The sequence below is a fragment of the Nerophis ophidion genome, linkage group LG02, assembly GCF_033978795.1.
Source record: "Nerophis ophidion isolate RoL-2023_Sa linkage group LG02, RoL_Noph_v1.0, whole genome shotgun sequence".
In the NCBI taxonomy this organism is placed as follows: Eukaryota; Metazoa; Chordata; class Actinopteri; order Syngnathiformes; family Syngnathidae; genus Nerophis; species Nerophis ophidion.
The window spans coordinates 67,565,561-67,592,488 of record NC_084612.1 but is presented as its reverse complement, the minus strand read 5'-3'; the positions used below and the strand labels follow the sequence as shown (position 1 = coordinate 67,592,488).

Sequence of the window (26,928 nt, the reverse complement as noted above, 5' to 3'; positions counted from 1 at the left end):
TCTTCGCCCTCCTTTCCTCACACTTTCGCCGTTCCCACAAACTGCCCCCTGTCCCTCCCTCCCCCCCTCTGCCACCCCCACTTACATCTTTTGTGAAAATGAAAACAAGGCGCAGCCTGCCAAAAATATTTCTATAGCCGTGTGCTGACAACGCAGGGAAGGGGAGACAAAGCAAAAAGATGTGCAGGCATATTTGGAGGGATGGGAGCCTCTCTCTCTCTTTCTGTGGCCTCGTTCACCACCTTTCAACCTCTCATGGAATGTGAGTGTGAATGTTGTCTGTCTATCTGTGTTGGCCCTGCGATGAGGTGGCGACTTGTCCAGGGTGTACCCTGCCTTCCGCCCGATTGTAGCTGAGATAGGCGCCAGCGCCCCCCGCTACCCCGAAAGGGAATAAGCGGTAGAAAATGGATGGATGGATGGATGGATGTCCATTTAAAAGATATATATTTTTTTTAATAGACAAATAGTGTAGCAACATGGTCCCCACTTGGCTCGGCTGTATCCCCCCCAGTGATGAAATGAAACAAAACGGTGACCCCACTGTGTTTGTGTCGGCCATTGCCCTTCATTGGCCAGCATCTTGCATCACGTTTTTTTTAAATATATATCAAATAAATTATTTGTCTTTTTAAGTGGTCTCGCTATATAAAATATATATATTACAGGGAGACAGAACAGGTCTGCAAACTTCCGGCGCCCCTTTATCAAGACTGAGGCCAAGGAGAAGAAAAAAAACCTCATAGCCATAGCACACAAACGCATGTAAGAGGGAAACATCAAACGTCAAAGAACAAAAAGGACATTAGATACATTAAAAGAGCAGCGCTGACGCAACCGGCCTTTTCTACATACAGCTACAAAAGTAAAACAACGAAAAAAACTAAAAGTTATTCCATCCATTCATCCATTTTCTACCGCTTGTCCCTGTCGGGGTCGTGAAGGGTGCTGGAGCCTATCTCAGCTTTATTCGGGCGGAAGGCGGAGTACACCCTGGACAAGTCGCCACCCCATCGCAGGGCCAAGCGGTAGGAAATGGATGGAAACCAACATAGGGACACATAGGAAAAATCGGGACAAAAAGTCCCTATTTTGGTTAAGAAAATGCATACTTTGAAGACACCAAAATGTGTATATACATATACATATATATATATATATATATATATATATATATATATATATATATATATACCGTATTTCCTTGGCGCTAATTAATTTAAAACCTCTTCTCACTCCTGCGCTTACCAAAGGCATGTGGTAGAAGTAAGCATGCGCTAATTATTTCAAAACCTATTCTCACTCCGGCACTTACCAAAGGCTTGCAGTAAAAATTTGAGTGTGATGTAAGCTTGGACCTTAAATCCTACTGAATAACTCTGAATCTTCTTCCCTTTATGCAATTTCAAATTACCGGTATTGAAATCAGCCTCCTACCTTTTGAAAATTATGAAAGGGGGAGTGTCACTCGTGACGTCACGAGTTTGATCATGCGCTAATACTAAGCATGCGCTAATTATTTTGCGAAGCGAGTTTGACCCGGCAGTAATTCAAGGCAGGCGCATACTATATGTTATCCGCATGCCTCGTTTTTCCGCCAGGTCAAACTCTTTCTGCAAAATAATTAGCGCATGCTTAGAATTAGCGCATGCCTAAAATTACGAACGGGATCAAAGTTGTTTGGCAAAATAATTAGCGCATGCCTCGGTTTACCACCGGGTCAAACTCGTCACGTCACGAGTAACACGGGTGGGAAATAAGCCATATTTCCTGTCATGGCATCCCCTCATATTACCTGCGCCGTTTCCACGTTTAATCTCGCGAGTTTAACACGGGCGCTCACGCTGCAGCCTATCGCGCTCTATAGAATCCGGCGTCCCAAGATGGCTGCCAGAGGCGGTGGCTAAGCCTGGGGATATCTGAAGCCGGTATGTTTTAAAGTTGTCGTTTGCCTCGTAAAAACAACCATCCAACATTTTACAACTAATTATAACCAGCAGGCCCAAGTTAGGACGAGAGAGTGTGGCGATGTTAAGATATTAAGCCGAGTTGGTAAGTGAATTTGTTTGCCGATAGCAGCTACTAGCCGTACCCATGTACTTTCTATGGGCTGTTAGCATTCGGTTTTAATCCTGTTTCCTCCAATTTTTCTGATCCGATTGAATTAATATTTATGTTGAGTCTTTATTTTGGGTACTTACATACGGTGACTGAGTGTTGTGGCGTTTTAAGGCCATCTGCATTTTTTATGTTACATATTAACAGTTCTGAAGGTTTGCACATTTATTTAATTGTTCCTTTAGTTCAGGCGTGTCAAACTCAAATACAGAGCGGGCCAAAATTTAAAACTGAACAAATTAACCTTTTAATAGGGACCCAAACACGTTTTGCATTGAATATTGAACAAGCGAGACTTATATAACTTTATAGTGACATGCAAAATCGAGTTTCAAATAATACTAAAAATTTAAAAATAGCAATGGCATATCATATTAAATTTCAATAGAAATTGAATGCTTCTTTTCTATTTGCAGCCTTCTCAGGTAAATATCAAAATAAACTTTTCCCACAGGCTAATAATACATTTTTATATTGTAGCGTCCAGGAAGAGGTAGTGCTGCAAGCGGTTCTGTGTATTTGTTCTGTTGTGTTTATGTTGTGTTACAGTGGGGATGTTCTCCCGAAATCTGCTTGTCATTCTCGTTTAGTGTTGGTTCACAGTCTGGCACGTATTTGTAACAGAACAGTCTTAAAGTTGTTTATACGGCCACCCTCAGTGTGACCTGTATGGCTGTTGCCCAAGCTTGCATTGCATTAGCGTGTGTGTGTAAAAGCCACATATATCATGTGACTAGGCCGGCAGGCTGTTTCTACGTAGGAAAAGCGGACGTGACGAAAAGGTTTTAGACGATGCTTGAGGCAGTGCCTTTAAGGCATGCCCCCAATATTGTTGTCCAGGTGGGAATCGGGAGAAATTTGGGAGAATGGTTGCCCCCTGTGGCTTCACGGTGGCAGAGGGGTTAGTGCGTATGCCTCACAATACGAAGGTCCTGCAGTCCTGGGTTCAAATCCAGGCTCGGGATCTTTCTGTGTGGAGTTTGCATGTTCTCCCCGTGACTGCGTGGGTTCCCTCCGGGTACTCCGGCTTCCTCCCACTTCCAAAGACATGCACCTGGGGATAGGTTGATTGGCAACACTAAATTGGCCCCTAGTGTGTGAATGTGAGTGTGAATGTTGTCTGTCTATCTGTGTTGGCCCTGCGATGAGGTGGCGACTTGTCCAGGGTGTACTCCGCCTTCCGCCCGATTGTAGCTGAGATAGGCGCCAGCGCCCCCCGCGACCCCAAAAAGGGAATAAGCGGTAGAAAATGGATGGATATACAGGGTTGCCCCCTGTGATTTTCGTGAGGGGCACTGAAATTTGGGAGTCTCCTTGGAAAATCCGGGGGGGTTAGCAAGTATGAGTATTAGCTGTGAATGCGGTGTTAAAGCGACACGGCCGCTGTATAATACCGGCGGGCCAGCTCTAATGTTAATTTGATATTACCTCAAGGGCCAAAAATGGCCCGCGGGCCAGAGTTTGACATCCATGCTTTAGTTCTACAAATAGTAGATCGTTTCTGTTAAGGGGTTTAATTATTATTTAATGATAAACGGGTTGTACTTGTATAGCGCTTTTCTACCTTCAAGGTACTCAAAGCGCTTTGACACTACTTCCACATTTACCCATTCACACACACATTCACACACTGATGGAGGGAGCTGCCATGCAAGGCGCCAACCAGCACCCATCAGGAGCAAGGGTGAAGTGTCTTGCTCAGGACACAACGGACATGACGAGGTTGGTATTAGGTGGGATTTGAACCAGGGACCCTCAGGTTGCGCACGGCCACTCTCCCACTGCGCCACACCGTCCCTTACTATTTATTTCTATTCCCTATGAGTCGTTCGGAAAGGTAAAATGTGTTTCTTTAAGTTGTTTAACCGTTGCTATGGCTTCGGTTGCTATGGTTTCCGGTTGCTATGGTTACGGGCAGTTCTGTTTTACGCCGGCACGTTAAAGAAATGTGTTAAAAGAGCTCCGGCATCATCAAGCCACGTAGCGTCGGTCATTAATACCACACGGGAGATAGTTCACCACGGTTGCAGTTCAGAGAAATAACCACAGTAAGCTTCCTATTTCAGTGTGTTAGAAGTGACAGTTTCTAACCGCAGCTCACACGTGTGTTTGCTGCACAGGGACTTCACGAACGGCAGGTTTAGTCACGTATTAGTTACGTTTGTTAAAGACACCCTCTCCCCTCTGACTGTTTACTATTTGGAGAGCGAGTGTGGAACGTTATAAAGAGTTTAGTTGTGTGCTTCTGTGGCTACATTGCTGCGAGGGAAGTTGGGGAGGTAGCGTGGGAGTGGGGACGAGTGTATGAGTGTAATTAATGTGTTTATTATTGCCTGGTTATTGTATGTGTATGTGGTGTATATAGTCAACTATATAAGTCGTCTCCTCTCACTTTCTCTTAGACTAGATTTATTGGGTAAATAGTGAATAATTGGAGCATCCCCCCCCCAAGTCAAATTACAGTCCTTTACTGTCAGGGTTATTTGTTGTTGAACCCCATGATGCAGAGATGGAGGCAGGCATTGGATAAGAAGACACGATTTAATTAAAACTAAACAAGAACACACAAAAAGCACGCATGTGGGCGGGATAACCAACTAAGGGAGCAAGCACTGGGAGCTAGAAAAAACAAAAAGGAACTTTAGCAAGGAAGCTAGTGGATAGCAAACAGAAAAAACTGGAAAAAGCACGCACGTGGGCGGAAAAACCAACTAAGGGAGCTAGCACTGGGAGCTAGAACAACAAAAAGGAACTTTAGCATGGAAGCTAGTGGATAGCAAACAGAAAAAACTGGAAAAATCACGCACGTGGGCGGAAAAACCAACTAAGGGAGCTAGCACTGGGAGCTAGAAAAACTAAAAGTGAAGTGCCCATCCATCCATTTTCTACCGCTTATTCCCTTTCGGGATCGCGGGGGGCGCTGGCGCCTATCTCAGCTACAATCGGGCGGAAGGCAGGGTACACCCTGGACAAGTCGCCACCTCATCGCAGGGCCAACACAGATAGACAGACAACACTCACATTCACACATTAGGACCAATTTTAGTGTTGCCAATCAACCTATCCCCAGGTGCATGTCTTTGGAAGTGGGAGGAAGCCGGAGTACCCGGAGGGAACCCACGCATTCACGGGGAGAACATGCAAACTCCACACAGAAAGATCCCGAGCCTGGATTTGAACCCAGGACTGCAGGAACTTCGTATTGTGAGGCAGACGCACTAACCCCTCTGCCACCGTGAAGCCCAAAAAAGTGAATTAAGTGAATTATATTTATATAGCGCTTTTTCTCTAGTGACTCAAAGCGCTTTACATTGTGAAACCCAATATCTAAGTTGCATTCAAACCAGTGTGGGTGGCACTGGGAGCAGGTGGGTAAAGTGTCTTGCCCAAGGACACAACGGCAGTGACTAGGATGGCGGAAGCGGGAATCGAACCTGCAACCCTCCAGTTGCTGGCACGGCCGCTCTACCAACCGAGCTAAACCGCCCCAATTTAGCATGGAAGCTAGTGGATAGCAAACAGAAAAACTGGAAATAACTAATGCTAACAGAAACAGCTTACCGCTACGACGACCAGGACAAAGTGTATGCATGAGAGGTAGGGGCCGTAACAAAATGACACAACAGGTAGCACGGCAAGAGTGACATGTGGCAACGACAATGTAATGCAATACAATGATCCAGCAACTGACACAAGACAAAGCAGGTACAAATAGGAGCGGGCTGATTGGCAACGGGTGTGGCCAGATGCCAATCAGCCGCAGCCGAAGGGGAACACAGAACTCAGGGAACAAGACAGGAAGCTGACCAATTAAGCGCACTTGACAGGAACTAAAAGACAGGAAATACTAAACACAGGAAACAGACAAATGCAGAGGAAAAAAATAAAACATAGACAAAATGTCAGGGGCAAGCCTGACATTTACAGGCTCCCGTACACTAACGTTTTTTTTTTAATTAAATGTGCTTTTCATGATGGTATCCTTACATCACACTCAAATTTATAAGCGCAGGCCTAAATTTACCGCATGCCATTGGTAAGCGCCGGAGTGAGAAGAAGTTTTGAAATAATTAGCGCATGCTTACTTTTACTGCATGCCTTTTGGTAAGCGCCGGAGTGAGACGAGGTTTTACAATAATTAGCGCATGCTTACTTTTACCGCATGCCTTTGGTAAGCGCCGGAGTGAGAAGAGGTTTTAAAATAATTAGCGCATGCTTACTTTTACCGCATGCCTTTGGTAAGCGCCAGCGTGAGAAGAGGTTTTAAAATAATTAGCGCATGCTTACTTTTACCGCATGCCTTTGGTAAGCGCCGGAGTGAGAAAAGGTTTTAAAATAATTAGCGCATGCTTACTTTTACCGCATGCCTTTGGTAAGCGCCGGCGTGAGAAGAGGTTTTACAATAAATAGCGCATGCTTACTTTTACCGCATGCCTTTGGTAAGCGCCGGAGTGAGAAGACGTTTTAAAATAATTAGTGCATGCTTACTTTTACCGCATGCCTTTGGTAAACGCCGGAGTGAGAAGAGGTTTTACAATAATTAGCGCATGCTTAATTTTACTGCATGCCTTTGGTAAGCGCCGGAGTGAGAAGAGGTTTTAAAATAATTAGCGCATGCTTACTTTTACTACATGCCTTTGGTAAGCGCCGGAGTGAGAAGAGGTTTTAAAATAATTAGCGCGTGCTTACTTTTACCGCATGCCTTTGGTAAGCGCAGGAGTGAGAAGATGTTTTAAAATAATTAGCGCATGCTTACTTTTACCGCATGCCTTTGGTAAGCGCAGGAGTTGGGAGAAGTTTTAAAACAATTAGCGCATGCTTACTTTTACCGCATGCCTTTGGTAAGCGCAGGAGTGAGAAGATGTTTTAAAATAATTAGCGCATGCTTACTTTTACCGCATGCCTTTGGTAAGCGCCAGAGTGAGAAGAGGTTTTAAAATAATTGGCGCATGCTTACTTTTACCGCATGCCTTTGGTAAGCACCGGACTGAGAAGAGGTTTTAAAACAATTAGCGCATGCTTACTTTTACCGCATGCCTTTGGTAAGCGGCGGGGTGAGAAGAGGTTTTAAAATAATTAGCGCATGCTTACTTTTACCGCATGCCTTTGGTAAGCGCCGGAGTGAGAAGATGTTTTAAATTAGTGCATGCTTACTTTTACTGCATGCCTTTGGTAAGCGCCGGCGTGAGAAGAGGTTTTGAAATAAATAGCGCATGCTTACTTTTACCGCATGCCTTTGGTAAGCGCCGGAGTGAGGAAAGGTTTTAAAATAATTAGCGCATGCTTACTTTTAACGCATGCCTTTGGTAAGTGCAGGAGTGAAAAGAGGTTTTAAATTAATTAGTGCGCTGGCGGCAAATCAAGGAAATACGATAATCTAAACCTATTGTGGCTTTGCAACAACTAGACAATACAAAAACAAACAAAAAAAGCACAGAAACATCATGTTTTACAGAAAAGTTCATCAAAGTCTTGGCTAATCTGCTGATGGAATCAAACATAAATATGCAAAAAAAAGGAAAAAAAAGAAAAAGCAACTCATTCACCAGCAGATGTTTCTTTTCATACCTGCATTTTCACTTCATGGGGGAATGGAGGGCAACGCTTGGACTTAAAAGTAAAAGAAATATGCAAATGAGCTCCTTTCAACTCGGCAATCCATAACGTTCCTGCTTTGATGCTGCGAGCCGAGTGGATGGTAACTGGGAGCGAGTGTGGCTGACTGGCTTAAACACGCCACGTCGCGCATGCTAAAACCACATGCGGCGTTTTGGCAGCACGGGACGCCACGGCGGCAGCCAATCAATAAAACCTTGTTACGCTAATTGCGAGATCATAATCTCCGTCCCGATTTCTGCTGAATATCCAAACAGTCATTCCATTAGCTGAATTATTCCCCTGTGCCATTCCTCCATCTCGCTTAGGCCCCTCCCTTCATTCCATTTGCTCATTCCCCCCTCCCCTCCCGTCCGTGTGTGACATATTTCTCTCAAACAGCTTTCTTAAATGGATTCATAAGTCAGGGGAGAAGGACATCAAAGCAAAAAATAAAAGAGTCGTCAAGGTAAAAAGTGCTGATGGAGGAAGTTTCTTTTCCTAGTTTGACGGCATCGACACAATCTCATCCGCTCGCTATCTGCAAGAGAAATTCAGCTGAGGGGTCAGCAACCTTTTTGAAACCAAGAACTACTTCTTGGGTACTGATTAATGCGAAAGGGCTACAAGTTTGATACACACTTAAAAAAATAGCCAGAAATAGCCAATTTGCTCAATTTACCTTTAATAAATAAATCTATATGTATAAAAAAATTGGTATTTTTGTCGATCATTCCGTCTTACATTTTTTTTCCTTTTACGGAAGGTTTTTTGTAGAGAATAAAAGATGAAAAAAACATTAAACTGAACGGTTTAAAAGAGGAGAAAACAGGAAAAAAATGAAAATTTTATTTTGGAACATAGTTAACTTCAATTTCGACTCTTTAAAATACAAAATTCAACCGAAAAAACAGAGAAAAACTAGCTAATTCGAATCTTTTTGAAAAAATAAAAAACATTTTTTTATGGAAGATCATTAGTAATTTTATAATTTTAATGACATGTTTTAAATAGGTTAAAATCCAAGCTGCACTTTGTTAGAATATATAACAAATTGGACCAAGCTATATTTCTAACAAAGACAAATCATTATTTCGTCTAGATTTTCCAGAACAAAACATTTTAAAGAAATTCAAAAGACTTTGAAATAAGATTTAAATTTGATTCAACGGATTTTCTAGATTTTCCAGAATATTTTTATTTTATTTGAATCATAATAAGTTAAAAAAAATATTTCACAAATATTCTTCGTCGAAAAAACAGAAGCTAAAATGAAGAATTAAATTAAAATGTATTTATTATTCTTTACATTAAAAACAATTAATTTAATTGAACATTGATTTAAATTGTCAGGATAGAAGAGGAAGGAATTTAAAAGGTAAAAAGGTGTATGTGTTTAAAAATCATAAAATAATTTTTAAGGTTGTATTTTTTCTCTAAAATTGTCTTTCTGAAAGTTATAAGAAACAAAGTTGTTGCGATCTGCTGCTCAGATCTTCACATGTTTGTTATTTCCATTTTTGTTTCATTCTCAGTCTGACCCGTTTATTTCCTGTTTTGCCCATCACTCTGGTTACTCATTAGTTCACCTGCTACACTCGTACCGCACACCTGCTTCAGCTAATCACCCTCCTTTATAAGCCAGCCTTTTCTGTTCAGTCTTCCTCGGATCCTAATTTGCCCACGCGCAACAGTGACGACTCTCGACCTTCATCTTTGTATGTATATTCTCGCTAGCTTTTACGCTAAGCCATTTGTTTATTCCAGCTCACATGCTGAGGAATTGTTTTTCTGTTTTTGGTTTGCCTTCTCTTTACAGCAGTGTTTTTGTTCCTAGCCTTTTATTATTTAATAAATCCATTTATAACTTACCTTGTTGTGTTCATCGCTTCGACGCATCCCCGGAAGAACCAATCCGGCATTACAATGCCACACAAGCGTCACAGTAGGATCCGAGCATCAAAATGTTTTTCCGCGTCGAAACCACGGGAGGAACCCTTCGACTTGGGTTTGTGGTTGGAGCTCGTGGCTTGGGAGCAGGAAAGACTTGACTGTGGGCCTGAAGTCCCCTCCGAAGCCGTTCGCGCTGCCCCGAAGAGGCGGGGGGTCCAGTGGAGAGGTCCCCCGCACGGCAGTAATGTTCCAGCACCACTTATTCCTCTCCATGGACACAGCAAGTTTCACCCCGTCCAGGATTCACCCGTCATTACCGGTAATCCTGCTTGTTTTTTTTCAAATCATTCCTTAAGCTGCCATGACACTTTTTCTGACACAAGCGATGACGTCAATTGGGGAACGCCCACCGGTGACGCAACACCGGCCTCTGTTGATGACATTTTTTCAGAAGATTTTTATATTGTGGACAGTAATTCTCATTCCCAACCTTTTTTGAATATCAATAACATTCATGACAAGATACAGAATTATCAGGATATTTTTTCTTATTATTCTAGTCAACCTCAGTCACCTAGTTTTTCTCCTACACCTCCTTTAAAACCTCATTCTCCGGCCAAGTCCAAGGTGTTTCCTCCCTTTTCTAAAGGAAATTCTGGACAAATTAAAGGGGAGGAGTCGGCCCGCCTCCAAGCCTCCCACCACCCTCCCTTAAGGTCAGTCCCTGACCATAGGGAACGGGTCTGGGATCCCCGTCTGGAGGAAGGGGCTATGACCTATAGCTGTGCTACGGAGGTAGCACAGATACTACCCTCTAAACCACAGCCACCATGTAGACCTCCTCCACCTGTTTTTCCCCTGACCAAGTCTCAACGGCCTTGTAGACCTCCTCCACCTGTTTTTCCCCCGGCCAAGTCTCAACGGCCTTGTAGACCTCCTCTACCTGATTTTCCCCCGGCCAAATCTCAACGGCCTTGTAGACCTCCTCCACCTGTTTTTCCCCCGGCCAAGTCTCAACGGCCTTGTAGACCTCCTCCACCGGTGTTCGGACTCGCGAGGTCATTACCTCCAGCACGTCCTCCACCACCGGTGTTCTGCACTGCTCCCAGTCTGGTTCTCACACCAGCACATGACTCTCGCCTGGTTTTCAAGCCAGAATTAGACTCTCGCCTGGTTTTCACACCAGAAAATGTTTCTAGCCTGGTTCTCAAGCCAGCACTAGACTCCCACCTGGTTCTCACACCAGCCTCCGACCCAGAACTGGTTCTCATACCAGTTACAGACTTTAGCCTGGATCTCACTCCAGCAACAGCTCCAAAGCTGGAGCCCACTCCAGTACCAGCTCCAGAGCTGGAGCCCACTCCAGTACCAGCTCCAGAGCTGGAGCCCACTCCAGTACCAGCTCCAGAGCTGGAGCCTACTCCAGCACCAGTGTCGACGACGGGGCTGGAGCCCACACCAACGTCGACAACGGGGCTGGAGCCTACAACTGTGTCGACAGGGCTGGAGCCTACTCCAGTACCAGCTCCACGCCGCCAAGCGCCGGTACCAGCTCCACGCCGCCAAGCGCCGGTACCAGCTCCACGCCGCCAAGCGCCGGTACCAGCTCCACGCCGCCAAGCACTGCCGACGACTAATACGCCTGCCTCTACGACGTCGCCGTTTGCTTCTACGCTGATGACAACTGCGGCTTCCACGCCTCCGACGACGCCTTCTGCGGCTTCCACGCATCAGACGACGACTCCTGCGGCTCCCAGGCCGCCTCCGACGACTCCTGCGGCTCCCAGGCCGCCTCCGACGACTCCTGCGGCTCCCAGGCCGCCTCCGACGACTCCTGCGGCTCCCAGGCCGCCTCCGACGACTCCTGCGGCTCCCAGGCCGCCTCCGACGACTCCTGCGGCTGCAGCACCCGCATCATCCTCGCCAGCTGCACTCGGGCCTGCTTTGGCTGCAGTCCCCGCACCCTCGTCTGCTGCTTCCAAGCCTGCTGGGATTTCGGTGCTGAGGCGTCGTCCACCACGTCGACCACGGGAGTGGCCTCTGCGAGGTCATCCTCCTCGCCAGACACTCCCTCCTCCATGTCGGCCACGGATGTGGCCGTGCCCGGGTCGTCCGCCTCGCCGGGCACCTCATCCTGCGAGGCGGCCACTAATGTGGCCTTTTCGAGGTCGCCCGCCAAAACTTTTTCGGCAGCAGCGTTCCACCCGCCGCCGCCACATGATGTGTCCTCGGTGGATTCGGGGACATGCGATCTGGCGACCCTCCACCGTGGCCTCCCTCCGCCCTCCCTTCGTTTGTGGACTTTCTGGTTTTGGGGAGGGGGTTCAAGTTTTTGTTTGTGTTTTTGAGACATCTGGTATCTGTCTTTTGTTGGGGGGGAATACTGTTGCGATCTGCTGCTCAGATCTTCACATGTTTGTTATTTCCATTTTTGTTTCATTCTCAGTCTGACCCGTTTATTTCCTGTTTTGCCCATCACTCTGGTTACTCATTAGTTCACCTGCTACACTCGTACCGCACACCTGCTTCAGCTAATCACCCTCCTTTATAAGCCAGCCTTTTCTGTTCAGTCTTCCTCGGATCCTAATTTGCCCACGCGCAACAGTGACGACTCTCGACCTTCATCTTTGTATGTATATTCTCGCTAGCTTTTACGCTAAGCCATTTGTTTATTCCAGCTCACATGCTGAGGAATTGTTTTTCTGTTTTTGGTTTGCCTTCTCTTTACAGCAGTGTTTTTGTTCCTAGCCTTTTATTATTTAATAAATCCATTTATAACTTACCTTGTTGTGTTCATCGCTTCGACGCATCCCCGGAAGAACCAATCCGGCATTACAATGCCACACAAGCGTCACAAAAGTAAAAATAAATAAATAAATGAATGTATTTAAACAAGTAAAGACCAAGTCTTTAAAATATTTTGTTGGATTTTCAAATTCTATTTGAGTTTTGTCTCTCTTGGAATTAAAAATGTCGAGCAAAGCGAAACCAGCTTGCTAGTAAATAAATACTATTTAAAAAATAGAGGGAGCTCACTGGTAAGTGCTGCTATTTGAGTTATTTTTAGAACATCCTAGCGGGTAACTCATCTGGTCCTTACGGTCTACCTGGTGCCCGCGGGCACCGCGTTGGTGACCCCTGCACTACAAAAAGTGGCCAAAAAATAATAATAAAAATGTCACTGCAAGTAAACTGTCCACTATGAGCTTCTTAAAGAGGCTGGAAGCGGGTGTTGCTGGCAGAGGTGGGTAGAGTAGCACCCACCAGCTATGCTGATAGCTGGAAGCAACATCCCGTTCTCTTTTGCGGATGTCTACAACAAATCTGTGAAGGATGTGTTCCCGGATTCGGAGATCGCTCGCCAGTACGCAAATGGCAGAACAAAGGTTACTCAAATAGTGAAAGGTAAGTGTTGTTTTTTTGTTTTTTTTAGTAACCAGCACGCAGAGTACAGTTAGTAGAACAAGTGTGTTTTTATTACTGTGTATTTGATAGGTACCGTCGGAAATTAAACTATTCCTTTTTTTTCTATAAATATGATAAAATAAATATATGTAGCTAGAATTCACTGAAAGTCAAGTATTTCATATATATATATATATTAGAGATGCGCGGTTTGCGGTCTCATCCGCGAACCGCTAGCAGCAAACCCCGCCACCCCCTTCCCCCCCCCCCCCCCCATTGCGTCGGTAAAGTGGGCGGGGTTGGGGGCGCGGGGGTGTAAAATATATTCAGGTAGTGTCATGGATACAAAGGATTCTGGGTATTTGTTGTGTTGCGTTTATGTTGTGTTACTGTGAGGATGTTCTCCTAAAATCTTTTTGTCAATCTTGTTTGGTGTGGCTTCCCAGCCTGGCGCATATTAGTAAGTGTTAAAGGTTGTTTATATCACAACCATCAGTGTACTCTGTATCACCCAGTATGCCTTTCAATCTTGTACGCGTGATTGCGGAAGCTGCACACAACATGTTGCCGGACTAACAATCGGTGTGTACATGTTGTTGAAGGCATCAAAGGCAATAGCTTCACAGCACGCCCATATTCTTGTCATCAGGATGAACGCTATTGGATAGTCGCGAGAACGTTAGCGGCTCCAATTGTCTTCATTACTCTGTGAAACAGGTTTAAATAGCTCTGTGAGTGGTAAAGGCGGCTGACCTCTGATGTATTTCAGCGGGCGGTTGGCGGGCGGGTACGGATGACGACTTTGGTGATGCGGTTGCGGGTGATATAATTGCCCATCCGCGCATCTCTAATATATATACATGTATGAAATATATATGGAATATATATGAAATACTCAAGTTGGTGAATTACACTGCTCCCCTCTTAACCACGCCCCCACCCCCCCACCTCCCGAAATCGGAGGTCTCAAGGTTGGCAAGTATGTGCCCGACTCATTTTTATTTATTTTTTTTAAACCCACCAGGCCTAATCTGACATTTAACTGTGAGATAAAAGCATTGGTAGAAGAAATGGGGGCCCTGCGATGAGGTAGCGACTTGTCTAGGGTGTACCCCGCCTTCCGCCCGATTGTAGCTGAGATAGGCGCCAGCGCCCCCCGCGACCCCAAAAGGGAATAAGCGGTAGAAAATGGATGGATGGATGGATGGAAGAAATGGTGCGAGACACATGTTACATTTGAGGTCATCGGAATTAAATAATAAACACAAACTCCTGCTTGGTCCTATCAATCAATCAATCAATTAATGTTTACTTATATAGCCCTAAATCACTAGTGTCTCAAAGGGCTGCACAAACCACCACAACATCTTCGGTAGGCCCACATAAGGGCAAGGAAAACTCACACCCAGTGGGACATCGGTGACAATAATGACCCAGTGGGACGTCGGTGACAATGATGACTATGAGAACCTTGGAGAGGAGGAAAGCAATGGATGTCGAGCGGGTCTAACATGATACTGTGAACGTTCAATCCACAATGGATCCAACACAGCAGCGAGAGTCCCGTTCACAGCGGAGCCAGCAGGAAACCATCCCAAGCGGAGGCGGATCAGCAGCGCAGAGATGTCCCCAGCCGATACACAGGCAAGCAGTACATGGCCACCGGATCGGACCGGACCCCTCCACAAGGGAGAGTGGGACATAGAAGAAAAAGAAAAGAAAGGGCAGATCAACTGGTCTAAAAAGGGAGTCTATTTAAAGGCTAGAGTATACAAATGAGTTTTAAGGTGAGACTTAAATGCTTCTACTGAGGTGCTATCAGTGCTTTAGCAGCCCCCCTTTTGCAACATTTGCCACGTGTTCTCCATTCACCGGCACATCAGCACATCTTGTAATCAGTCAGTCACAAGTGCAGTAGAAAAAAAAAAAAAAGTATGCGGCCGGAATCCAAAGCACTGGATCTTAAGAGTTCTTTGACAGCCAAGGGGAACGTGTGGGATAACAGCGCTCTCCCCCAACAAAAAAAAAAAACAACAACACTCACTGACATCCATATTTATTACCAGAGATGTCTAAATTGACTTTATAAATCATGCACAAAAAGCCACATGAGCAGCTCTCTTGTCTCATTCTGGGCTCCCAGCCATGCTTTAATAAAGCGGCACATTAAGAAATTAAGCACACAAAAAAAAAAAAAAAAAAAAAAAAAAGCTCATTCAACAGAAACATAAAGCTACTGTAGCCTGTGGCTGGGGCTCTGATAATTACAATTGACAGAGACAAATTCCCCGCTCCCCCGTGTATGTCAAATGGGCTTATTCCCCAAACTCTCCAAATCTGTCCGTCCAAACACAACCATATGTTCTCCCAGTCTTTCAACACCAGCTGTGCTGCACTTTCTCTCTCGCCGGCAGGGCGGCCATGCAATGCAGAGGAGAGAACCTGCACGTCACCTCGTTTTTAACCTGGTAAATCATGGGTGTCAAACTCTGGCCCGTGTAATTTCATTTGGCCCTTTAGGCAATATCGAATTAACATTAGAGCTGGCCCGCCGCTGTACCACCACTAATACTCATACTCGTCAACCCTCCCGATTTTCCCGGGAGACTCCCGAGGTTCAGTGCCCCTCCCGAATTTCTCCCGATTTCCAATAATATTGGGGGCGGGCCGTAAAAGCACTGCTTTTGGCGTTCTCTACATGTCGCCACGTCTTCTTTTCCTTCATACAAACAGCGTGCCGGCCCACTCGCATAATATATGCGGCTCGTACACACACACAAGTGTATGCAAGGCATACTTGGTCAACAGCCATACAGGTCACACTGAGGGTGGCCGTATAAACAACGTTAACACTGTTACAAATATACGCCACACTGTGAACCCACAGCAAACAAGAATGACAAACACATTTCGGGAGACCATCTGCACCGTTACACAACATAAACACAACCGAACAAATACCCAGAACCCCTTGCATCACTAACTCTTCAGGGACGCTACATTATACACCAAACCCCGCCCCAACTCAAACCCGCCGCCGAAAAGAGGCATTCAATTTGTATTTTTATTTTATTTGATATGCCATTGATATTTTTTAATTATCATTATTTAAACCTCGATTTTGCATGTCACTATAAAGTTATATAAGCCTTGCTTGGTGAATATTCAATGCAAAATTTGTTTGGGTCCCTATTAAAGGATTAATTTGTTCAACCTCGGCCCGCGGCTTCGTTCAGTTTTAAATTTTGGCCCACTCTGTATTTGAGTTTGACACCCCTGTGGTAAATCCTCTGCAATAAGACCCACATCACTCCCAACTGAGGTACAGGAGGGCTTTACGCTGGGCTTTCTGGTGACTTTGAATGTAGTGAATTTGAACATTACAATGGTTTCCCCACTGGTTATTAAAACTAAAGCAGCTGCTTAAAGGGGAACATTATCACCAAACCTATGCAAGCATCAATATATACCTTGATGTTGCAGAAAAAAGACCATGTATTTTTTGTTAACCGATTTCCGAACTCTAAATGGGTGAATTTTGGCTAATTAAACGCCTTTCTGTTTATCGGTCTTTTAGCGATGACGTCAGAGCGTGACGTCACCGAGGTAATACACCCGCCATTTTCATTTTCACATTACAAACACCGGGTCTCAGCTCTGTTATTTTCAGTTTTTTCGACTATTTTTTGGAACTTTGGAGACATCATGCCTCGTCGGCGTGTTGTCGGAGGGTGTAACAACACTAACAGGGAGGGATTCAAGTTGCACCACTGGCAAGAAATCTACCGCCAGACCCCCATTGAATGTACCAGAGTGTCTGCACATTTGACCGGCGATGCTAAGACAGACATGGCACAGAGATGTATGGATAACCTGCAGATGCATTTGCAACGATTAAGTCAACGAAATCACAAAGGTGAGTTTTGTTGATGTTGTTGACTTATGTGCTAATCAGACATATTTGGTCACGGCATGACTGCCAGCTAATCGATGCTAACACGCTACGCTAATCGAATATAACATGCTATTTACACTAGCTGTATGTACATTTGAAACTAGATACCCACATTTAATGCGAAACAAACACTTACCAATCGACGGATTTAAGTTGCTCCAGTGTCACAAGATGCGAAAATCCTGATCGTTTGGTCCGCACATTTTACCGGCGATGCTAATAAGGCAGCCATGCTATGGGCCACTTCACTAGGTACACCCACGCTATGACCGTATAGCGTCAATAGCTATTCGCTCAATAGCTTCAGTTTCTTCTTCAATTTGGTTTTCGCTATCTGCCTCCATACTCCGACCATCAGTTTCAATACATGCGTAATCTGTTGAATCGCTTAAGCCGCTGAAATCCGAGTCTGAATCCGAGCTAATGTCGCTATATCTTGCTGTGGTAACCGCCATGTTGTTTGTATTAGCAGCACTGTATGACGTCACAGGGAAATGGATAGTGGTTTCGAAGATAGCAAAAATAAGGCACTTTAAAGCTTTATTTAGGGATATTCCGGAACCGGTAAAATGTTGTAAAAAACTTCAAAAAATACAACGAGCCACTGGGAACTGGTTTTTATTGTTTTTAACCCTTTTGAAATTGTGATAATGTTCCCCTTTAAGGTTCTGCAAAAAACACCTGCACCATTAAATCTGACAGCAGAGGAGGAAGCATCAGAATGAATCAATCAATAAAAAGGAGGAATCTGCATTAATTGCTAACTATAGGTATTATATACTGTATATAAATATACTTAATATTGTTGGGTATTGTGGCCACACAGCTCAATTTTTGTTTCATCTGACATCACATGGACAAAGATAAGACCTTCTGGAGGAATGTTCTGGAAAGTTCTGTGGTCAGATGAAACAAAAATGTTGCTGTTTGGCCACAATACCCAACAATATCTTTGGAGGAGAAAAGGTGAGGCCTTTAATCCTGAGAACACCATGCCCACCGTCAAGCATGGTGGTGGTGGTGGTATTATGTACAGGGCCTGTTTTGCTGCCAATGGAACTGGCGCTTTAAATGGGACAATGAAAAAGGAGGATTACCTTAAACCTTTAGCCCAGAGGTTGGGTCTTGGGCTCAGTGGGTGTTCCAACAGGACAATGACCCCAAACACACGTCAAAAGTGGTAAAGGAATGGCTACATCAGGCTAGAATTAAGTTTTAAAAATAACCTTCCCAAAGTCCTGACTTAAACGTGTGGACAATGCTGAAGAAACAAGTCAATGTCAGAAAACCAACATATTTGGCTGAACTGCACCAATTTTGTCAAGAGGAGTGGTCAAAAATTCAAGCAGAAGCTTGTAGATGGCTACCAAAAGCGCCTTATTGCAGTGAAACTTGCCAAGGGACATGTAAGCAAATATTTACATAGCTGTATGTATACTTTTGACCCCGGCAGATTTGCCCACATTTCCATTAGACCCATAATAAATTCATAAAAGAACCAAACTTCATGAATGTTTTTTATGACCAACAAGTATGTGCTCCAATCACTCAATCACAAAAAAAACAAAGAGTTGTAGAAATGATTGGGAAGTCAAGACAGCCATGACATCATGTTCTTTACAACTTGTAATCACAACTGTACAAAAGCCTGAATATGTCCGAATTAGTTGGTGACGAACCCCAAGATGCAGAGAAGGAGGCAGGCATTTTGCAGGTAAACATGTTTTAATTAAAATACTAGAACAAGAACAAAAGGGGTACTACAAAAAGCGCGCAGGAGGCGGATAACAAAACTAAAAGAGCTAGCATGAGAGCTAGAAAACAAAAAGGGCCTAGCGTGGAACCTAGCGGGCAGCGAGCAGGAAAACAGAGGTCGTTACTTGTAGACTGAATACAAAACAAAAAAGACAGTAAACTGGCTGAGGGACGGCGTGGCGCAGTGGGAGAGTGGCCGTGCGCAACCCGAGGGTCACTGGTTCATATCCCACCTAGAACCAACCTCGTCACGTCCGTTGTGTCCTGAGCAAGACACTTCACCCTTGCTCCTGATGGGTGCTGGTTGGCGCCTTGCATGGCAGCTCCCTCCATCAGTGTGTGAATGTGTGTGTGAATGGGTAAATGTGGAAGTAGTGTCAAAGCGCTTTGAGTACCTTGAAGGTAGAAAAGCGCTATACAAGTACAACCCATTTACCATTTATCATTTAAACTACAAAGAGATACCAAAATATAGCTTATCACTACGCTGCAATGAAACGACACGACAGGAGCGACAATACGGAAGTGACATCGACATAAATCCAGCACTGACTGGATGGGAAGACAGGTCTAATTAGGAATCGGGCTGATTGACACCAGGTGTGGCCAGGTGCCAATCAACCACAGCGCTCAGGGAGAAAACACAGGAAACAGAAAAAATAAGAGCGCTGACAGGAAATACTACACAAAGAAAAATGCAGAGGAAAAAAAACTAAAACGTAACCAAACTAGAATAGTTGCAAATATAGGCTAGGACTCTTTAATTGTCGATAATATACTACAAATTACAACATAGTGGGAGTAAATTGCAGTTTAAAAACTAAATATAAAGACAGCCTGATATGAAGGCCGGTACTCCATCTTCTAAAAACAGAGACACACAACACTGTGGAGCGACCGCAGAGACTTGTAATTCAAGTGTGTTGGCCGTACCAGTGTGTGGTGTTGTGTTACAGCGGGAAATATGCACATGTTCTAACAAAATGTGAGCAAATACCAGACCGTTACAGACATCCAGAGAGACGACGGAAAAGACCGTAACTCACCTGCTGGGTGGGCGGGAGGAACTCGTGGTTGTTTTCATTCATGTACATGTTGTCACCATCAAACTGCAGCAGAGGGGGCGGGGAGAGAGGGGGGGGTGGGGGGGGTTTAAGAAACGAGGAAACAATTAGACGCGGTGAGGCTAACAGGGACCGCAAACAGCTCCCCAGTCAGTCAGTTGCAGAGACAATAGAACACAGCAGCCTAATGACTACAAGTCCTTGGCTTACAGACCTCCACGCTCTGGTGCGTGTCAGTAATTACAGTTCATTAGAGACACGCATAATTAGGCCTTGTCAAAGCCGCTGTAAGTCACACTTTCCCTCTCAGCTTGCCTGCGGCGTCAAACTGCGTGAGCCGTGTGATTCCACGCCAGTTACAAGGTGACAAACGTATAACAGGGTGATAAGCAAACGGCCTCGCTCAGCGGCGGACCGTTTAACTCCCTTCGCCGAGTCTTTTCTCACTTCGTTTCCCCCGAGCGTGCATTGAAAGCGGAGACCCCGGCAAGGCCGCAAGCACCGAGGATGGGATATAACAGGGGTCGGGAACCTTTTTTTGGCTAAGAGAGCCAAGAATCCGAATATTTTAAAATGTATTTCTCTAAGAGCCATATAAGTTTTTTTTCAACAGTGAACACACTTAAATACGTGCATTTTTAAGTAAGACCAACATTACTAGAGTGTAATAGGTCTCTCATTCTTTGTAATAACATTGATATTCTGAAGCTAACTGTGGAGGGGGCGTGGCCTGCGGGCCTGCAGCGAAGCAGGGTCTGCCAGGACCGGCCTCGAAATCAGCGACAGGTGCGTAGACAACCCACCTGGGCCTTGTTATCTAATCACCTGTCGCTCTGTTATAAGCATCAGCCAGGAGGAGAGACGGGGTTGGGGCTGGAGCCAGAGTGCGAGCGAGAACGAAAGAGAAAAAGACAATTGCTGGAAAGCAACAGAGAGACTAATTGAAAAATAAAAAAAAGTAGCGTAACCCCGAAACAGGCTTTCATGTCAGTGCTTGGTGGTCTGAAGAACCGCCAGGAGGGCAAGCTCTAAAAAAAAAATAATAAATAAAGTGCGGTAGAAAAAAGGATGGATTCAAATGCATGAGCATGTTTAATATCCATCCATCCATTTTCTACGGCTTATTACCTTTCGGGGTCGCGGGGGGCGCTGGCGCCTATCTCAGCTACAATCGGGCGGAAGGCGGGGTACACCCTGGACAAGTCGCCACCTCATCGCAGGGCCAACACAGATAGACAGACAACATTCACACTCACATTCACACACTAGGGCCATGTTTAATATTTTGAACGTTACTTTTAACACTTTGATTACAAGTGGAATTAGTCATTACTTATTGTGTTAAGCAGTGTTAGCTCAGATTTATCCGAGAACCAGATCCAGTCATCAAAAGAGCCACATCTGGCTCTAGAGCCATAGGTTCCCTACCCCTGGGATATAACGTTCTTTTTGTGACATACAATAAGGCGGAAGGCGGGGTACGCCCTGGACAAGTCGCCACCTCAGCCCAGGGCCACATACTTGCCAACCCTCCCGAAATTCAGCGCCTTTCTCGAAAACCTCCCGGGACAAATTTTCTACCGAAAATCTCCCGAAATTCAGGCGGACCTGAGTGAGGAAAGCCTGTTTTCACGTCCGTTTTCCCACAGTAAAAACAGCGTGTCTGCCCAATGACGTTATAACTGCAGAATGATCTAGAGCGAGTTCTTGATTTCTTGTGTGGGTTTATTGTCAGGCAGTTTCATTAACGTCCTCCCAGCGCGGTAACAACACACAACAACAGCAGTCACGTTTTCGTCTGCCATAAACAGCAACGTTGTGACACTCTTAAACAGGACGATACTGCCATCTACTGTACATGCATGTGGTTGACCTTTTTGATTACCTTGGTTGTCATTTTATCACAGGAAAGATTAGCCTCTGGAATGGGACCCTTAGGTAGGGGATCTCATCTTTCCTGGTGATAACAATGTCACCCACTTTTATAGTGAAGTCACTGACTTTCTTAAGGTTGATATGGGACCCAAATAGGATGGATTCCGTTTTACCTAAGTGTATGGATAGCTTGTTGTCAGCGAGCCAGGTGCAAATATTAAGGAGTTCCATTTGTTCCACCTGTGTGACTTGTCCTTGCCGGATACCAGCAGGGCCAAGTCATCCGCAAACAGGAACAATGTCATTTACGTATATTAGGAACAGTAAAGGTCCTAGTATACTGCCTTGGGGGACTCCACAGCTTACCACCTGTTTCCTCCCCTCCAAGTAAGACTGCGTCCAGCTCGATGAGATGCAAACCAATGAGAAAGCATCAGTTTTACCTGGAAAACCCTATTTTGCCAGTGGAAACAGGTCAGTAGGGAGTAGAGTAATGTAATTCCAAGTGCTCAAGGAAACTAACATTCATGTTTTTGGACTATGGCAGGAGGCCAAACCTGAAATATTCTCGCTCCGAGGCATCACAATTAAACCACTATACCAATATCGCACAATAATAACGAGCAAACTGGACTGGGAAGCTTCCATGACAGCAAAACAACTTGCCAAGTTCTCACCCTGGAGAGGCAAACGGCAAAAAAAATTGCAACCAGCCTGACACTTTTTTTTTTTTTTTTTGCACTTTTGCCATATCCATCACAAGAGGGCAACCGTGCCGATTCAGGGAATCGAACGCTATCGGCAAGACTTAGGCTGACGGTTTGAGGTTGGGGTGAAAAAAAACGGGAAAAAAAACAACAAAAAACGAACGAGTGGGTGAGCGTTTAGGTGCGTAAAACCTTGTGAGAAGTGAGTGTGAAGAGTCGCGGTGTGAAAGCGGCGGCCGAGCTTGCGGTGTCTTATGCTGTTGTGCGATTAACACCGGGGTCGCAGCCGGAGGCCGCGGTCTGACACACAGACGGACGGGACAAACATTCCACGAGATTGCTTCACCGCGCTGCATTTTGGCAGCCGCCACTCATGAGAGAACAAAGTGCACCAGTGTGAAGACTTCACTATAGCTACCAACTCCAAAACAACGTACAAACCCCGAAACCAGTGAAGTTGGCACGTTGTGTAAATGCTAAATAAACACAAAACACTGTGATTTGCAAATCCTTTTCAACCAATATTCAATTGAATAGACTGCAAAGACAAGATACTTAAAGTTCGAACTGGAAAACGTTATTTTTTTGCAAATATTGGCTCATTAGGAATTGTGATGTCTGCAACATGTTTCAAGAAAGCTGGCACAAGTGGCAAAAAAGACTGAGAAAGTTGAGGAATGCTCATCAAACGCTTATTTGGAACATACCACAGGTGAACAGGCTAATTGGGAACGGGTGGGTGTAGGGGTGTACACAAGGACCAGACAGGTAGGAATTGCTGGTAGGAGCTTGGTTTAATACAAAAATAAACAAACACTGGTACAAAACGGTAAAAGAAAAGGCGTGCCGAACGCACGGTAAGCTAAGCTAAAACTTAGCATGCAGTCCAAGGGTCCAAAAGTAACGTGCCGAGTGCGCGAGAAGCCAAGGAGCAACTTAGCACAGAGACAAGATTTAAGAAATACAAACGTGAATGTTGCCGATTGCAAATAACGGATAAAGACCAAACTGAGGTGGAAGGCAGGCTTAAATACTAAAGCAATAATCAAAACACAGGTGTGCGTCGATAACAAGGACAGGTGGAAAACATCAGAAACCACGGAGACAAGATAAATAAGGAAGTGCAAAAACTAAGAACAGGAAGAGTCCGAAACGATCGAAAAAACACAAAAGGACTCAAAAACCAAAACAATATATGATCCGGGCGGTGGATCATAACAGTATCGGTACACACAAATTTCGGTTCGGTACGTACCTCGGTTTAGCGGTCATGGTTCGGTTCATTTTCAGTACAGTAAGAAATCAACAAAATATACATTTTTTGGTTATTTATTTACCAAATTTGCAAAATCTTCCACCAAAACTTAGCATGCAGTCCAAGGGTCCAAAAGTAACATGACGAGTGCACGAGAAGCTAAGGAGCAACTTAGCACAGAGACAAGATTTAAGAAATACAAAGGTGAATGTTGCCGATTGCAAACAACGGATCAAGACCGAACTGAGGTCACCATGATTACCAATTAGTTTTCACCTGTCAAGTCACGCACCTGGTTCATTTGGACTCATGCACCTGTTAATCAACACAGCATTATTTAAGCCTGTAGTTGCCAGGCAGTCAGCCTGGCGACATCACCTCCTACACACCCATGTTATCCATACCAATGATCCATGCTCTTTTTCAGTCGCAGTAAGTTTTAGTTTTCATTGCCAACAACCTTTTTTTTTAAAGTCCTACAAATCAATGACCGCAACAAACACGTTTTTGTGCTGCTCTGCATTATCAAATTAAAGTATTTTATGTTATCATTGGCCGGTTAGAGGAGACGTTACTTGATGCCAACTATACTTGCCAACACTCCTGGATTTTCCGGGAGTCTCCCGTAATTCAGCGCGCCTCCCGAAAACCCTCCCGGAAGAAATTTTCTTTTTTGAACATGTTAAAATGAGAAACTGGAAATTGTGATGTATCATGTTGTATGCTTGCATGTTTGAAATAAACTCAAACTCAAACTCCCGAAAATCTCCTGAAATTCAGCAGGAGCTGGAGCCCCCCCTCCCCGCGGAGAATTAAAGTAGAAACACTCCGGAGGCAGAAGTTTATTAAGAGGGGCGGACTCACCGGCTCTCAGCCATGTTTCCGTCATACAGAGGAAAACAAGTCCGTGGGAAGTGAAGAAATCCTTCAGGATAAACGTTTTGTTTGTCAAAGATCTTGCGTTCACAAGACCGAACCTGGCGGGGGCCAGCACGTCCAACGGCGCAGCTAATCCAGGTGGGGCCCGACACACAGCCCGCAGGTGGCGGGGGAGAGAAGCCACGAGGCGGGAAAGCAAGGCAGGAATCCAGCCGGGTGAAAAAGCTGACCGGGACGTCGAAAAACCAACGTCGAAGTTGATCATATCAGTGGGAGAGGGGCAAAGATCCAACAGTGTTTGGCCGTCATACACAAGCAGTGAGCTGACAGAGACGAAAATAGACGCAAACAACACAAAAACGAACAGAGCTGACAGCGAGAGACGGCAGGGCACAGCACATACTGGCGCCATCTTCTGGAAACTCGGAAGTGACGTTACTCAAATAGTGAAAGGTAAGTGTTGTTTTTGTTTTTTTAGTAACCAGCAAGCACAGTACAGTGAGTAGAACAAGTGTGTTTTTATTACTGTGACGGTTTAGCTCGGTTGGTAAAGTGGCCGTGCCAGCAACTTGAGGGTTGCAGGTTCGATTCCCGCTTCTGCCATCCTAGTCACTGCCGTTGTGTCCTTGGGCAAGACACTTTAGCCACCTGCTCCCAGTGCCACCCACACTGGTTTGAATGTAACTTAGATATTGGGTGTCACTATGTAAAGCGCTTTGAGTCACTAGAGAAAAAGCGCTATGTAAATATAATTCACAATTCACTTTGCATTTGATAGGTGCTGTCTGAAATTCAACTATTTCTTTTATTTATATACATAATAAAATAAATATATACAGCTAGAATTCACTGAAAGTTATGTATTTCATACATATATGACTGGATATATATATATATATATATGAAATATATATGAAATACTCGAGTTGGTGAATTGACTGTAAATATGGATTTTACTGAGGGTTGCGGGTTCGATTCCCGCTTGTGCCATCCTAGTCACTGCCGTTGTGTCCTTGGGCAAGACACTTCACCCACCTGCTCCCAGTGCCACCCACACTGGTTTAAATGTAACTTAGATATTGGGTTTCACTATGTAAAGCGCTTTGAGTCACTAGAGAAAAGCGCTATGTAAATATAATTCACAATTCACTTCACATTTGATAGGTGCTGTCTGAAATTCAACTATTTATTTTATTTATATACATAATAAAATAAATATATACAGCTAGAATTCACTGAAAGTTATGTATTTCATACATATATGACTGGAAGAGGTGGCGACTTGTCCAGGGTGTACCCCGCCTTCCGCCCGATTGTAGCTGAGATAGGCGCCGGCGCCCCCCGCGACCCCGAAAGGGAATAAGCGGTAGAAAATGGATGGATGGATGACTGGATATATATATATATATATACATATGAAATATATATGAAATACTCGAGTTGGTGAATTGACTGTAAATATGGATTTTACTGAGGGTTGCGGGTTCGATTCCCGCTTGTGCCATCCTAGTCACTGCCGTTGTGTCCTTGGGCAAGACACTTTACCCACCTGCTCCCAGTGCCACCCACACTGGTTTAAATGTAACTTAGATATTGGGTTTCACTATGTAAAGCGCTTTGAGTCACTAGAGAAAAGCGCTATATAAATATAATTCACTTCACTTCACCCCTTCCCTCTTAACCACGCCCCCCATCTAAGACCACGCCCCTCACTCCTCACCCCCCACCTCCCGAAATCGGAGGTCTCGAGGTTGGCGAGTCCGATGCCAACGTTTTCAACGATAGGAGGAAGAATCATCGCAATCTGCGTTAAAAGGCGGCAATAAAAGAAAATAGTTTCCATTTTTATGTCTTGAGATGAAAAGACAACTCAGACACGGCGTCCTTAACGTGTCAGGTCGGAGCAAACGGCGTGTTCGAATGTGCTATTTTCACACCTGCACAGTGAGGCTGGAACAGTAGGAAATAATTAGAAAGTGCAAAAGCGGAGTCACTGAGGGCGGAATAACACACAATATCTACATTGAGGGGCAAGGTAAAAATATTACTGCCTCTTTGTGGTCACGAAGCGCTCGTTCGGGCTAAGTGGGCTATAATTATGTTACAGTACAGATACAGTAAGGATCTCTGGATGGAAGGAGAGCTGCCAGCAAGACATATTTACCCATTGCTAAATTGAGTTTAGTAGTCTGACGTCAATGTGGGCAATGTTTGACTTATTCTCTGGCAGGACTTCTAAATGCTGGAGTGGAGCTGAAGAGTACAGTGGAAAGCAAAATGTCTTCAATATCTCATCGACTATTGCAATACAACTGTTTTACTCACTATTAAGTGAGTAATCGAATGCTATGATCATCAATCAATCAATGTTTACTTATATAGCCCTAAATCACTAGTGTCTCAAAGGGCTGCACAAACCACTACGAC

General features: G+C 44.7%; 1 protein-coding gene across 4 annotated transcripts in view; it reads right to left on the bottom strand.

The window, feature by feature from the left end:
- The window catches only part of tox2 (TOX high mobility group box family member 2), a 342,562-nt gene that overhangs the window by 123,690 nt on the left and 191,944 nt on the right, over window positions 1-26,928 (bottom strand). For all 4 annotated transcript variants that reach the window (XM_061889367.1, XM_061889359.1, XM_061889350.1 and 1 more), the window contains exon 3: window positions 19,768-19,830. In XM_061889367.1, coding sequence (XP_061745351.1) covers window positions 19,768-19,830 — 63 coding nt within the window. The remainder of the gene's footprint in view (window positions 1-19,767; window positions 19,831-26,928) is intronic.